General features: G+C 46.9%; 2 protein-coding genes across 2 annotated transcripts in view; one reads left to right on the forward strand and one right to left on the reverse strand.

The window, feature by feature from the left end:
• znf384a (zinc finger protein 384 a) overlaps nt 1-133 on the forward strand; it is a 9421-nt gene extending 9288 nt beyond the window's left edge. The window contains exon 12 of the mRNA XM_084455654.1: nt 1-133. This exon is cut by the window's left edge and continues 371 nt beyond it. Coding sequence (XP_084311780.1) covers nt 1-4 — 4 coding nt within the window. The 3' untranslated portion in view covers nt 5-133.
• A 4500-nt stretch (nt 134-4633) lies between these two features.
• Nucleotides 4634-13367, reverse strand: flot1a (flotillin 1a). The gene is made up of 12 exons (XM_084455092.1): nt 13319-13367; nt 12523-12598; nt 12032-12122; nt 10689-10832; nt 9921-10040; nt 9573-9668; nt 9260-9412; nt 7002-7183; nt 6338-6383; nt 5396-5533; nt 5054-5218; nt 4634-4714 (listed from the first exon to the last, which is right to left on the reverse strand). The coding sequence occupies exons 1-12, from the start codon at nt 13359-13361 to the stop codon at nt 4694-4696; spliced, it is 1275 nt and encodes a 424-aa protein (XP_084311218.1). The 5' UTR covers nt 13362-13367; the 3' UTR covers nt 4634-4693.
• Nucleotides 13368-14636: the final 1269 nt, after the last annotated feature.

Here is a 14636-nt window from a genome sequence, read left to right on the forward strand (position 1 = left end):
ATAGATGAGAGGAGGAGGAGGAGAGGAGGATGGACAGATCAGAGAGGAGGAGAGGATGGAAGTAAAAACTACACTGCCTTGGACAAGAGAAGAAGGACGATGGGGGTCCTTAGTGAAAAGAGCCAATCAAAGACCAGGAGGAGGGGACGAGCGGAAGGGGAGACGAGTAGAGAGGATGAGGTTTAAACCCAGTATTGAATAAGCAAGACAAACGGTTCTAGAATGCACTAAAGAGAAGAAAAGGGAGAGGAGTAGAGAGAGGAGGGTGGGGGAGAGGAGTAGAGAGAGGAGGGTGGGGAGAGGAGGAGAGAGAGGAGGGTGGGGGAGAGGAGTAGAGAGAGGAGGGTGGGGGAGAGGAGTAGAGAGAGGAGGGTGGGGGAGAGGAGTAGAGAGAGGAGGGTGGGAGAGAGGAGTAGAGAGAGGAGGGTGGGGGAGAGGAGTAGAGAGAGGAGGGTGGGGGAGAGGAGTAGAGAGAGGAGGGTGGGGGAGAGGAGTAGAGAGAGGAGGGTGGGGGAGAGTAGAGAGAGGAGGGTGGGGGAGAGGAGTAGAGAGAGGAGGGTGGGGGAGAGGAGTAGAGAGAGGAGGGTGGGGGAGAGGAGTAGAGAGAGGAGATCCAACAGGAAGCACTTGACGAAGCTCGTCGTTTATCCCCCCCAGTTTCTCATCATTGTATTTTTTAAGTTGTATATCTTCATATCTATGTATTTTTTAAGTTGTATATCTTCATATCTATGTATTTTTTAAGTTGTATATCTTCATATGTATGTATTTTTCTACCAGCAGTGGAATGTGTGAGCAGTGAACAAGGGAAAACAGAGAGAGTGCATTAGGCTTTTAAAGTGAGAGAACATCTTCAAACGGACGTTTTTGTATTAAAAGACCATTTTCTATATTCCACCTCATTCTAGCGAATCTACCCAGACGAGGGGAACAGAAGGACTGTTGACAAAGATTCAGTCTCTGTCAGGTACTGTTAACAAGTTTTTTTTTTAAACCTTTCATACAAACTATTACTACTGTACCCTCGTTGTTATAACTGTATGCAACTATATGTAATCTCCATTATCATCGCTTGCAGGTTCTTGTAAGTGAAGTACCCTGTACATATATATATAAATATATATATATATATATACAAAAACGTTTTTCATTCTTAAAAGGGATGTACTCTATAAAGAAAAAATGAATATTCAAATGCCTAGGAAAAGAAAACTAAAATAAATGTACCAAAATATCACAGTTGCGTTCCAGGTCAACTATGTTGCAGTCACACTGCACCGGTTGTCAGATCATCAAATCATACTGATGGGGTTCAATCGATGTCAAACTACTCCTGTAGTAGCCTAGTGTTGTGATACAGATCTGGGATGAGGTAAACAAGCACTTAGTGACAGTGAGATCAAATCTTTCCATTGAATCAATGGTTTTAAGATGGTCTTTTGAGAAACTCGCCCTAAAACCGATCTCCACAAAATGTATAAATACTGTTAAGTTTGACTACCATCCATATGAATAACCAGTCTGATGTGATCATCTATGCAGTATGACTGCAATGCAGGTGGGCTGGAACACGCTGTTTTAGATGTGGGCTATCTCCAAGCCATCCAATCACAGAGCTACGCTCTCCTCAGCATCCTCTTATTCGCTGGTTCTCTTTATGTATACTCCTTGTACTGTATATCATGACGTGTCTTTTGAAATAACGCAGTTCTCAATATTCTTATTAATGTCGTTCCTATTGCACCTAATGCAGTTCTTCTAATTAACTATCCCAGGTATGCTACACTCGCTGTTTATGCACAGTACACTTGTTCATCTGAAGAGACTGTTTCTTCCTGTATGGACAATAAAGTTTGAGACAGGAAATGACAACCCTGCTTTCTGGTTCTTTTCACCACAGGCTGAGATGCCTTCTTAGTTACACACACACACACACACACACACACAAGGACATAGACGGGGATTGTGTATTTATTTGATACTGTATAATTCAAGGTAATAGTTTCCTACAAAATACACATCTAATATTCTTAATCAAAATACACATCTAATATTCTTAATCATGACCATAGTGCACAAACACAGCAAACTGAAGAGAATACAGAAGCACATTCATTTGGCCTGGTGTCTTCAGGAAAACACAGTAAACAGAACTCAAACCTGACCAGCTGACAGAGAGGGAAACAGCTAGAGAAGAAACTAACCAGGATACAATCCACTTGCCATGTTTTTTTTCACTTCTTGGTGGTTAAATCTACTACACATTAACTATATTTGACTGTAAAGGAGATGACCGTAGTGCTGATGGAACCATGTCCCATCCATGTTGAGTTCCTTCACAAGGCAATTACTCTGTTTTCTAAACACAGACCAGCTCAACCTGATAAAATGTTGGAGAATAAACTAGTAAAGGATCCACTGGTGTGTGAAGCGAAGGACAAGCCTGGCAGTAGATACATCCCAGTCACAGTTTGAAACACATGGTGTAGATACAGAAACTGTGTTAGTAAGAGTTATTCATTGACAAACTGGAAGGAACAATACACACAGTATGTGACAACATCGACTGTTGATTAGTTTTGGATATGATTTCATTATCTTTTAGTAAAATATTTAGTGTTAAACAGACAGTGTTAATATTCAAACAGTCCGATCATGACACTTCAACACCACTCAAACCCACTTCACTAGACCACACAGGATCCTGGCGATATCTACCATTTGGTTCCTGGCCTATAACAATAACACATGGCTTTACTGGAAATCTGAAACGAGCAAAAAAAACAAACATCTAAAAATGTACAGTTGAATAAAGCTACAGCAGATCAAAAATAAATGATACAGTACCATACATGCATAATCACAAGGTGTTTCATAAATCGAATCAAAAGCAGATTGAGGATGTAGGAAGCAGAAGAAGGTGATGAGGTGGTGTGTGAGGAGGTCGTGAGGTAGAGGAGAGACAGTATACAGTGTGTGTGAAATGAACAGAGCAGGTTAGGGCACTTCACTAATACACTGGCCTCTATTCACCTCCCAAACTAGGGTTCACCTGTCAGCTCAAAACTATCAAGCCAAGACTCACACCGCTGGGTAGCTAGTGGACCATGCATGTATTGATGAAGAACGATGGACAGAAGAAATGTGTGCCAAATCTCCATAACTTTGTCCTAGATGTAACATTCCCTTAAGCCTAACAAGTTACAAGCATAAATTAACATTTTAAATACTCTCTTAGTTTTTACAATAAGATTCACCTACTGTACATCTCTATTCATCTCAGTAGTGTCTGTCCTTCATACAGAAAACATATACAGTATAGTGCTGACTGAGTAACAATGTTCAGAAGTGCAATTATTTCATAATAAACTGGGCACTTCATTATCCCAATAGAAATAGAAATCATATCTGTGAGAACGGCTACATCTTCTGTTGAGTAAAATAGTTAACTACCGATTACACTGGACCGTTCAGTGAGAACGGCAGCAAAGGGAAATAGTAAAACCACATAAAAACGTGAATACTGACACACATCTATGAGAAAGCACATTTTACATACACACATTCATTAAGAAAGCATAATAAATAGATGAGTCATTCGCTGGGATGATTTGCTTAAAAAAAAAAGAAAAAAAAAGCACTACCTCTCCCAGGAGCCTTTGCAGCTGTCAACAATGACAGAAATCTTTGATTAGTTGCTCTGCCTTCCATTCCTTCCTGATTGCAGTAAGGACTAAATTAGTCACTAAATCATTCACTAAATCTTAGTGAAACTACAATATGAAATGGTTCAGCTTACAAACTGTGATGAGGACAAAAACTTGTAGTCAGAATAAAACAATGAATCCATTAAAAATGAGGGAAAAGCTGATAAATGTGAAGTTATGGATTTGGTAAGGTAGCTCCTCTGAAGCAACCAGGTAAGACTGAGAACGAACTAGCATACTGGCCTAGAATACTGGTCTAGCATACTGGCCTAGAATACTGGTCTAGCATACTGGCCTAGCATCCTGGTCTAGCATACAGGCCTAGCATACTGGTCTAGCATACTGGCCTAGCATCCTGGTCTAGCATACAGGCCTAGCATACTGGCCTAGAATACTGGTCTAGCATACAGGCCTAGAATACTGGTCTAGCATACTGGCCTAGCATCCTGGTCTAGCATACCGGCCTACTGTAGCATACTGGCCTAGCATACTGGTCTAGCATACAGGCCTAGCATCCTGGTCTAGCATACCGGCCTAGCATCCTGGTCTAGCATACCGGCCTAGCATACAGGTCTAGCATCCTGGTCTAGCATGCAGGCTTAGCATACTGTTCTAGCATACAGGCATACAGGCCTAGCATACAGTCCTAGCATATTGGCCTAGCACACTGGCCTAGCACACTGGCCTAGCATACTGAACGGGGACTTGACTGCATGTTTGAATGAAACTTGCAGATTAAGATGCACTTTGGGTTTGGCAGCAAGGCAGTGACCACACTCTTATAGAAGAGAGGGAGGAGAGAGGAAGGGAGGGAGGGAGAAAAGGGGGGGGGATACAATTTGCATGTGTGCGTGTGTGTTTGTGTGTGTGTGTGTGTGTGTGGAGGGTAAGGCTGTGATAAACATGCAGACTCATGGTCCAGGCAGGCAGGGGGAGATGATGGAGTCTGCCAGAGAAGATACTCTTCCCCTCTGCTAGATCTCCGCTTAGCCCATACGAGTGATCACCTGAGAGGGAGAGAGAGAGAGAGAGATAGAGAGAGGCAGGGAGAGAGAGAGAGGGGGGGAGAGAGAGAGAGAGAGGGGGGGGGGGGAGAGAGAGGGAGAGAGAGAGGGAGAGAGAGAGAGAGAGAGGGGGGGGGGGGGAGAGAGGGAGAGAGAGAGGGAGAGAGAGAGAGAGAGAGGGTTAGGTTTATTACCGAGTACTTCCAGTGCAGCAGTGATGTTCAGAATGCTGTTGAATCCTACAGAGATTCCAGTCCTTGGCTAAGCTGTTGTCACGCCCCCCACATAGACTCGCATCATGTCAGTCAATCATAGCCACGTCATTGGCTAGGAGTGCGTTACCTGGGAGATGCTGACACCAGTCAGCTTCTCCACCGTCTCTGGGAGGCGGGTCATGATCTCTAGCACCTCCCCCGTGAGCTTAGCTGCCCCGATTTCGGCGCCCCCGCTGGAAATCATGGTGATCTTCTGGGCGGAGGACAGTGGCTTGCTGATCTCTTCTGCCATCTAGTGGATGGAGGGGTAACAAGTGGAGAAGATTCGAGAGGCGAGTTGGACACATCGCAGTCTGGATTCTGACAAGAATCACTCGTGCGATCAATCAATCAAAAAACCAACCAATCAACCATCGACAGCACCCAGCCAGATAGCTAGTCAGTCAGTCTAGGCGTTGATCTCTCTCACCAGGGGTATTTTCTCCAGCAGCATGTCCACCATGGCTCCCTCCTTGTACTGCTTGAAGGCCTCGGCCTTCTTGGCCATCTGCTCTGCCTCAGCCCGGCCCTTCGCCTCCACCGCAAACGCCTCCGCCTCCCCCTTAATCTGAGAGAGAGAGAGAGAGAGAGAGAGAGAGAGACAGAAGGGAGGGGGTGGAGGGAGAGAGAGAGAGACAGAAGGGAGGGTGGTGGAGGGAAAGAGAGAGAGAGAGAGGTGGGGGTGGAGTGGAAGAGGGATCGGGATGGGGGGGGGCAGGTATAGAGGGTAAGAGGGGTTGAGAGGAAGGGACGGAGACAGGCGGACACAGAGAGAGAGAGAGAGAGAGAGAGAGAGAGAGAGAGAGAGAGAGAGAGAAGGGAGGGGGTGGAGGGAGAGAGAGAGAGACAGAAGGGAGGGTGGTGGAGGGAGAGAGAGAGAGAGAGAGGTGGGGGTGGAGTGGAAGAGGGATAGGGATGGGGGGGGGGCAGGTATAGAGGGTGAGAGGGGTTGAGAGGAAGGGACGGAGACAGGCGGACAGAGAGAGAGAGAGAGAGAGAGAGAGAGAGAGAGAGAGAGAGAGAGAGAGAGAGAGAGAGAGAGAAGGGAGGGGGTGGAGGGAGAGAGAGAGAGACAGAAGGGAGGGTGGTGGAGGGAGAGAGAGAGAGAGAGAGGTGGGGGTGGAGTGGAAGAGGGATCGGGATGGGGGGGGCAGGTATAGAGGGTGAGAGGGGTTGAGAGGAAGGGACAGAGACAGGCGGACAGAGAGAGAGAGAGAGAGAGAGAGAGAGAGAGAGAGAGAGAGAGAGAGAGAGAGAGAGCTTTTTACACAAGGGTCTAATACTTCTAGTTCTAGTGATTGCGTTGGGGCTATTCTCTGCTCATCTTGAAGCATCATGCGGTCTGATGGTTTCAGGAGTGCTTCTCTCCTACCTTGATGGACTCAGCCTCCGCCTCTGCTTCCATGATGAGCTTCAGGCTGGGGGAAAAGAGACAGACAGACCTGGGTCAAACTGTTCACTGAATTCAAGTTGTATTCAGGCTAAGATAGGCTAGGTTGAGAGAGGCCATGCTACGCTACGATAGGCTAGGTTCGGAGAGGCCATGTTACGCTACGATAGGCTAGGTTCAGAGAGGCCATGTTACGCTCAGATAGGCTAGGTTCAGAGAGGCCATGCTAGGCTAAGATAGGCTATGTTCAGAGAGGCCATGCTAGGCTAAGATAGGCCAGGTTCGGAGAGGCCATGCTAGGCTAAGATAGGCTAGGTTCAGAGAGGCCATGCTAGGCTAAGATAGGCCAGGTTCGGAGAGGCCATGCTACGCTACGATAGGCTAGGTTCGGAGAGGTCATGCTAGGCTAAGTTAGACTAGGTTCAGAGAGGCCATGCTAGGCTAAGATAGGCTAGGTTCAGAGAGACCATGCTAGGCTAAGTTAGGCTAGGTTCAGAGTGGCCATGCTAGGCTAAGATAGGCTAGGTTCAGAGAGGCCATGCTAGGCTTAGTTAGGCTAGGTTTAGAGAGGCCATGCTAGGCTTAGTTAGGCTAGGTTTAGAGAGGCCATGCTAGGCTAAGATAGGCTAGGCTGAGTGTCTCTCACCGTTGGGCCTCAGCCAGCCTCTCCAGACGGTATCTCTCAGCCTCTGCGGGTTTCTTGACCTTGGCCTCCAGCTCCTTCTCCCTGCGCGTGATCTCCTGCTCCTGGAGCATGATTTGCTGGCTACGCTCCACCACCTGGACTTGCATCTTCTCCTCCTCGATGCGTTGCTTAGTCTTAGCCACCTGGAGGAGAGGAGGGCCAAGGACAAGAGGAGAGAATTGGATCGGTGATTCCAAGACAAAGAATTCAAAGAGACAAACTCGAACCAGCAAGCTCAGCTGCTATCTCCAGTTTTCATCACTTCTTCATGTGATGATCCTCGTTTAGCTTAAGACTGTGCTAGAATCTTCAGGACACAACATTCACTACAGTTGGACCCTGACGACTGTTCTCTGTCCCTGTGTTCTCTTCTCTGTCCCTGTGTTCTCTTCTCTGTCCCTGTGTTCTGTTCTTTGTCCCTGTGTTCTGTTCTCTGTCCCTGTGTTCTCTTCTCTGTCCCTGTGTTCTCTTCTCTGTCCCTGTGTTCTCTTCTCTGTCCCTGTGTTCTCTTCTCTGTCCCTGTGTTCTCTTCTCTGTCCCTGTGTTCTCTTCTCTGTCCCTGTGTTCTCTTCTCTGTCCCTGTGTTCTCTTCTCTGTCCCTGTGTTCTCTTCTCTGTCCCTGTGTTCTGTTCTCTGTCCCTGTGTTCTGTTCTCTGTCCCTGTGTTCTGTTCTCTGTCCCTGTGTTCTCTTCTCTGTCCCTGTGTTCTCTTCTCTGTGTTCTCTTCTCTGTCCCTGTGTTCTCTTCTCTGTCCCTGTGTTCTGTTCTCTGTCCCTGTGTTCTCTTCTCTGTCCCTGTGTTCTGTTCTTTGTCCCTGTGTTCTCTTCTCTGTCCCTGTGTTCTCTTCTCTGTCCCTGTGTTCTCTTCTCTGTCCCTGTGTTCTGTTCTTTGTCCCTGTGTTCTCTTCTCTGTCCCTGTGTTCTGTTCTCTGTCCCTGTGTTCTCTTCTCTGTCCCTGTGTTCTCTTCTCTTGTCCCTATGTTCTCTTCTCTGTCCCTGTGTTCTCTTCTCTGTCCCTGTGTTCTCTTCTCTGTCCCTGTGTTCTGTTCTCTGTCCCTGTGTTCTCTTCTCTGTCCCTGTGTTCTCTTCTCTGTCCCTGTGTTCTCTTCTCTGTCTCTGTGTTCTCTTCTCTGTCTCTGTGTTCTCTTCTCTGTCCCTGTGTTCTGTTCTCTGTCCCTGTGTTCTCTTCTCTGTCCCTGTGTTCTCTTCTCTGTCCCTGTGTTCTGTTCTCTGTCCCTGTGTTCTCTTCTCTGTCTCTGTGTTCTCTTCTCTGTCCCTGTGTTCTCTTCTCTGTCCCTGTGTTCTCTTCTCTGTCCCTGTGTTCTCTTCTCTGTCCCTGTGTTCTGTTCTCTGTCCCTGTGTTCTCTTCTCTTGTCCCTGTGTTCTCTTCTCTGTCCCTGTGTTCTCTTCTCTGTCCCTGTGTTCTCTTCTCTGTTCCTGTGTTCTCTTCTCTGTCCCTGTGTTCTCTTCTCTGTCCCTGTGTTCTCCTCTCTGTCCCTGTGTTCTCTTCTCTGTCCCTGTGTTCTCTTCTCTGTCCCTGTGTTCTCTTCTCTGTCCCTGTGTTCTCTTCTCTTGTCCCTGTGTTCTCTTCTCTGTCCCTGTGTTCTCTTCTCTGTCCCTGTGTTCTCTTCTCTGTCCCTGTGTTCTCTTCTCTGTCCCTGTGTTCTCTTCTCTGTCCCTGTGTTCTCTTCTCTGTCCCTGTGTTCTCTTCTCTGTCCCTGTGTTCTCTTCTCTGTCCCTGTGTTCTCTTCTCTGTCCCTGTGTTCTCTTCTCTGTCCCTGTGTTCTCTTCTCTGTCCCTGTGTTCTCTTCTCTGTCCCTGTGTTCTCTTCTCTGTCCCTGTGTTCTCTTCTCTGTCCCTGTGTTCTCTTCTCTGTCCCTGTGTTCTCTTCTCTGTCCCTGTGTTCTCTTCTCTGTCCCTGTGTTCTCTGTCCCTGTGTTCTCTTCTCTGTCCCTGTGTTCTCTTCTTTGTCCCTGTGTTCTTTTCTCTGTCCCTGTGTTCTCTTCTCTGTCCCTGTGTTCTCTTCTCTGTCCCTGTGTTCTCTTCTCTGTCCCTGTGTTCTGTTCTTTGTCCCTGTGTTCTGTTCTCTGTCCCTGTGTTCTCTTCTCTGTCCCTGTGTTCTCTTCTCTGTCCCTGTGTTCTCTTCTCTGTCCCTGTGTTCTCTTCTCTGTCCCTGTGTTCTCTTCTCTGTCTCTGTGTTCTCTTCTCTGTCCCTGTGTACCTGCAGCTGGTAGGCCATCTCAGATTCGGCCTTCTTGGTGTTGACCTCGATGTCGTAGGAGGCCTTCTTCAGCTCGTAGTCTCTCTGGGCCTTGGCCATCTGGATCTCATTCACGTACTGAGCTGAGATCTTCTCCTGCATGGCAAGGGCCTCCTACAGGGAGGGAGAGAGGCAGGGAGACTAGAGTGAGTCCTGGAAGTATTCGGGAAACATGGAAAGGAGAGGAAAGGATAGACAGAGAGCGAGAGATACGGAGAAAGAGATACAGAGAGACACACACAGACAGAGAGAGAGAGAGGAGGGTATATCTCACCCTGATGACAGAGTCTCTCTTGAACTGGGCCTCGCCGATGCGAGCGTCTTTCTGGACCTGGGCTGTACGGGCCTTCCCCAAGGAGTGGAGGTAGTCCTGGGGAGGAGAGGAGAGAGAGGGTGGACACCACAGAGGAGAGAGGGGAGGAGAGGGTGGACAGTCTGCTGGTCAGATCTGACGTTACACTTCTCTTTTTGATCTGCTACTAACTTAGCAATCGGGGCTCAGTTACAGGAGTGACGGAGGAGGAGAGGAGAAAAGACGAGAGGAGCAAATTAATCTGAGGAGGAGAGGAGAGAGAAAGAGAGGGGTGAGGTGGCGGTGAGGAGAAGGGGCGGAGACCCTAACCTGGTCATCGTGGACGTCTTTCAGCGTGTAGCTGACCACGCTGATGCCCATATTGACCAGATCAGAGGACGCCACCTTGAACACCTGCTCCGAAAACTTCTTCCGGTCCTTGTAGATCTCCTGGAGAGGGATGAGGGGTGTTAAAACCAGGTGTTAAAGACACGTTGGTGTGGGTGATGATATGATGACTCTGTAACGTCCTTCATTATACAACGGTATAGATCCGGTCCATTGTCTCTATTGGTCAGTTTGCCTTCCAGTCGTGGCGATAACCACGATATCCCCACGCTAAAATGGAATGTTCGCACATCTTTTAATATCAATCCACCTCTTATTAGTAGCCGTGGCAGCGTCCAGATCAATGTTTACAATGATGTGCTGTAGCATTGTCGTTGCCTGGCAACGTTCCCTTTTTCAGCGGAAGTATCCGCAAATGATTAACAAATAGTTCCATTAAAAATACATTTTAAAGTTCGTATTGTCTTTCTTTTTGAAATATTGACGGATAAATGTGGCAACCGTTGTATAAAAGCATTATGGAACTCGTGGGATGTCACGGATATCGCCACGGCTAGTGGGGTGTAACGGTGTAACTCCGCTGCGCGTCGTCTAACCACTCCCGCTAGCCATGGCGATATCCGTGACATCCCACTGCTTCTCGTTCCATAATGCTTTATTATACTAGAGTGACCTATGCAGACAACACACGCACAAACAGTACACACATGTGCGCGCGCACACACACACACACACACACACACAGTTTACCTCCACAGTCAGGTGGGCGATGATAGCTCTCTGGTGCCCCTCCAGCGTTTCTAGGGCGATGTGGGAGATCTCACCCTCCGACTTCCCCATGAACATCTGGCAGGCGGCTGCCAACATCTGCTTATTCTGTCCCTGGATCTTCATCTGGGGAACGTTACAGTTCCAGAGTTAGAGAGCTACAGCTGAGGTTAGTTGTAAGGTGCCTACACACTGCGCCAGCCTACGCCAACCAACACCAACCAACACCAAAGCCATCTTCTAAAGCCAGTTGGAACCCAGGGCAGGTCAGGCCAAAGTCAGCGGACAGCACAGGTAGCAAAAGCATTGCCAGCATGGATGTATTAAAAGAAAAAGATTTCTAGGAACGATAAGAGGAATATGACACAGAGAACTCGGAGTCGGGGAGAGAGGGAGATGAGGACAAGTAGGCTACGGAGTTGGTGAGGAGACTTTTAGATTGGGGAATTTAGATGTGGTTTAATGCTTTTTTGTGTCATTTTGGCATGACGATCATGTTACCATAAGCCCCACAGCAAGCAAGTTGGCGTTTGTGCTGTGAAATGGTGAAATAATGAGTGGCTTTTATGAAAACTTGTATGTCCCGTTGTTGTGGGCATGATTCGAGATTCGCGGAGTTTGCAAGCATGCAAATGATCTTTTCTGTGCTGCCTGGTAGCGAATGGTGGTCGGGGCCGCTGTTGTATAAGGTTAGGGGTTAGTAGTGGTAGGGGTTGCTATAGTAACATAGCCACCAACATCTGGTGCTTCTGTCTCCATCTGGAGTGGGTTAGGGCCGGATTACATACAACAGCTAATACTGTTTTAAGCAGTTTAATGTGATTTATGTGATTAAAATGTGATTGTTTCTTTTTGGACAATTTGTTCTAAAACTGTATTTTTTTCTAGACTCAACTTATCAAATCTTATTGGAAGGCTCATGACAACATTGACATTCTAAAACTGTGTATATGTGTGTGTGCGCGCTGTGGTCTAGACTCATGATCAAATCTTGATCATGTTTGTACAGAACTAAACAAACAAGGGCCATCTGCTGTAATGCACCAGCCTTGGCCCTGGACAGGATGTGACAACGTTGTGGAAATGGAAGATGGAGAGATAGAGGCGGAGAGATAGAGAGATGGAGGGAGGCACAGAGAGAAGGAGAGATTTAAGATGCATAGAGAGGGAGAGAGAGAGAGAAGGAGACGGAGGAAGAGACAAAGAGGGGAGAGATCGGGAGGTTTAGGAAGAGGAGAGACAGCGAGAAGCATAGATGGAGAAACATCTCCAGGGCGGGATGAAGCGATAGAGACATGAACGGAGAGAGAGAGGGAGAGACCAACCTGGGCGATGCCGGTGACCGAGATGGGGACTCCGTGACGCGTGTAGACTCTGTCACTCTTCACGTTCAGCGTCAGCGTGTTCAGAGAGATCCTGGACACAGGAAACAGAGGGAGAGAGGGAGAGAGAGAGAGAGGGATGAAAGGGAGGAGTGTGGTCCCTTGACCCTTGCTACTCAGGGGGAGTATAGAGTATACTGTAGGTGTCGGAGGGTGTGGGCTCTTCAGAGAGAGAGAGAGAAGGAGAGAAAGAGAGAGAGAGAGAGAAAGAGAGAGAGAGAGAGGGGACCAGGCAGAGCAGGCCTAGCCTACATCCAGATCTGCTGCATAACGGAGAGCAATGCCGAAGGACATACATAAACTAAATATATCAACTGATCTACAAACTATGATGTACTACAGAACACATAATCACAAACATCTGGATCATAACAGAGACAGGAGCACAACAGAGTGGAGCAGACACAGCTACATGGTACAGTTAGTGGGCCCACCTCTGGATCTGCTGGATACAGGGGATCACAAACACTCGACCTCCAGCGATCATCATGGGGGGAGAACGACAGAATCCTGACACACACAGAAAAAGATGGGGGGTATAGAGGGAAAGAGAAAGAGAGACAGACAGAGAGACAGAAGGGGAGAGAGAGTGAGAGAGAGAAACGGACGACCAAAGATTCATCCTGATAGTACAAAGTCTACAAACCAATACTATCAAATACAGCCACATAGGCATGGGAATGGAGAACCGGAATCGTTAGAGAATCAGAATAGTTACATCTGAGAATCGACATTGCATGCTTCCAAGCTTATCAATTCTTTTGATCAATGCCGGTATGTTTTTCTGACAGTTACTCCCTGCAAAACAAGGATGTCATGTGTCTACAATGTTAAAATGGAAAAGATAACGCGCATTGTAATTCATTTAACATAAAATAAATGTTATTAGGCAGATATGCATGCCTTTTTTCTACTCCGTTTCTAGGCTACACTGTGTTCCGACTCAAAGATAATCAAACAATTGAAAACCTGTGTATGCCTACTTTTCCATACTGAAAATTGATTAGGAATCAGTAAAGGAAACAATAAAGAATCGATAAGCAGAATCAGTAATGGCATTGGTATCAATAGAATCGTATCAATTCAATCCCCATCCCTACAGCCACATCCCTTTTTATATGTGTCAGGAAGTAGGCTATCTTGAGGAGAGAGAGAGAGAGAGAGAGAGAGAGAGAGAGAGAGAGAGAGAGAGAGAGAGAGAGAGAGAGAGAGAGAGGTAACGGTATTTACCGGACACCACCATCGCCTCGTTGGGACCGCAAGTGTAGAACATGGCGACTGATCAGACACTGAACAGAAAGGGCACAGTAGAGATAATTAGGATAAACACATCCTCGACATATTTGTTTGAAGATCTTGAAAGATATGGACATTTAGACACGATACGGACGAGCCGAGGGCAGGTCTCTTCATAAAATGTACCAAACACACCCGTTACACCAGGACAAATTCCTGATGCTTGGCAAAATAAAGCTGATTGGGAAGACAGACATGAGACAGACGGGGAGGGGACGAGCGTCCCCTCGTTCACCCTGCTGGGTCCTCCTCCAAAAATTGTGTATCTATACTATAAATAACACAAGATCTAGATTGGAAAATGATTCTTCAATGAGCTGACATAGGAAACGATGCACTTATAGGCTACTATATGGCTTTGCTGGTTCAATAAAGTGAAGACGGTTCCCTAAATCCCTAAACCTTCTTACTCTCCATCACTGCGCATCAGACGCGCTAGATAGGAATATCTGTCTCAATGCGGATTTATCCACAGACCCCGTCCTCCTACAATACAAATGTATCTAACTACAGCTCAGCATAGCTTATTTAAGTACTACAATCTGTTTTAAACAGGGTCAGTCATATTTTAGAGGTTATATTGCAAGTGGCCCGTCGTGCATGCAAGCTCTCGAGATAACAGCAGCAGTTGATTTAATTATATAGCATGTTTAGCTCGCTAGCTAGAGCCCACCCACAACTAATGGCTCGGAGCCCACCGGTTCATATTTAACCCATTTGTAGCTTGTTATTCTAGAGGAATTGTGGAAGAAGGAGATTCGTCTCACCGGTAAATGACTAACTTACACGTTTTCCCAGGGAAGCAAATGTTCAAATGCTCATCAAACGCGTTATTCTAATATGGTGTTATTGTTGCTCTCGTCCGTTGTTAGCTCTCTATCTGGGGCAACCTAGTAGCAAGACTGCCCCCTCGATCAACAGGGCTTTGGCGCCACCTAGTGGTGAGGTCGGTGAATAAAATATTTACACCGGTACATCACATTTTACATGTTATTGATTTAGCTTGTATCCGAAACGATATACGTACATTGGTCAAGACTGTCCAACTCAGTCATCGTCAGTAAATCGTTCAATAAGACCAAAGCCACCATAGTCACGGTGATAGAGAAAGACGGTCAAGAGGCCCGTGGTAAATACTATATATTCTACGTTTATTCCAGCAGCAAAATAATGTGATGAATGGACAGTATTGGCCCCGCATCCGTGTGTTGGACAGTCCTTACCTGCCACACCCTTTGCGTAGACCCGACAG

The sequence above is a fragment of the Borostomias antarcticus genome, assembly GCF_949987555.1.
Source record: "Borostomias antarcticus genome assembly, chromosome: 21".
NCBI lineage: Eukaryota > Metazoa > Chordata > Actinopteri > Stomiiformes > Stomiidae > Borostomias > Borostomias antarcticus.

Bases quoted from the DNA above. Each gene is read 5' to 3' on its own strand.
- flot1a (XM_084455092.1), bottom strand. From the start codon at position 13,361: ATGTTCTACACTTGCGGTCCCAACGAGGCGATGGTGGTGTCCG. The intron at 6,384-7,001 runs GTGAGAGACACT...CTTTTCCCCCAG, and splicing joins AGGCTGGCTGAGGCCCAACG to CCTGAAGCTCATCATGGAAG. The intron at 5,219-5,395 runs GTGAGAGAGATC...TCCATCCACTAG, and splicing joins TGCTGGAGAAAATACCCCTG to ATGGCAGAAGAGATCAGCAA.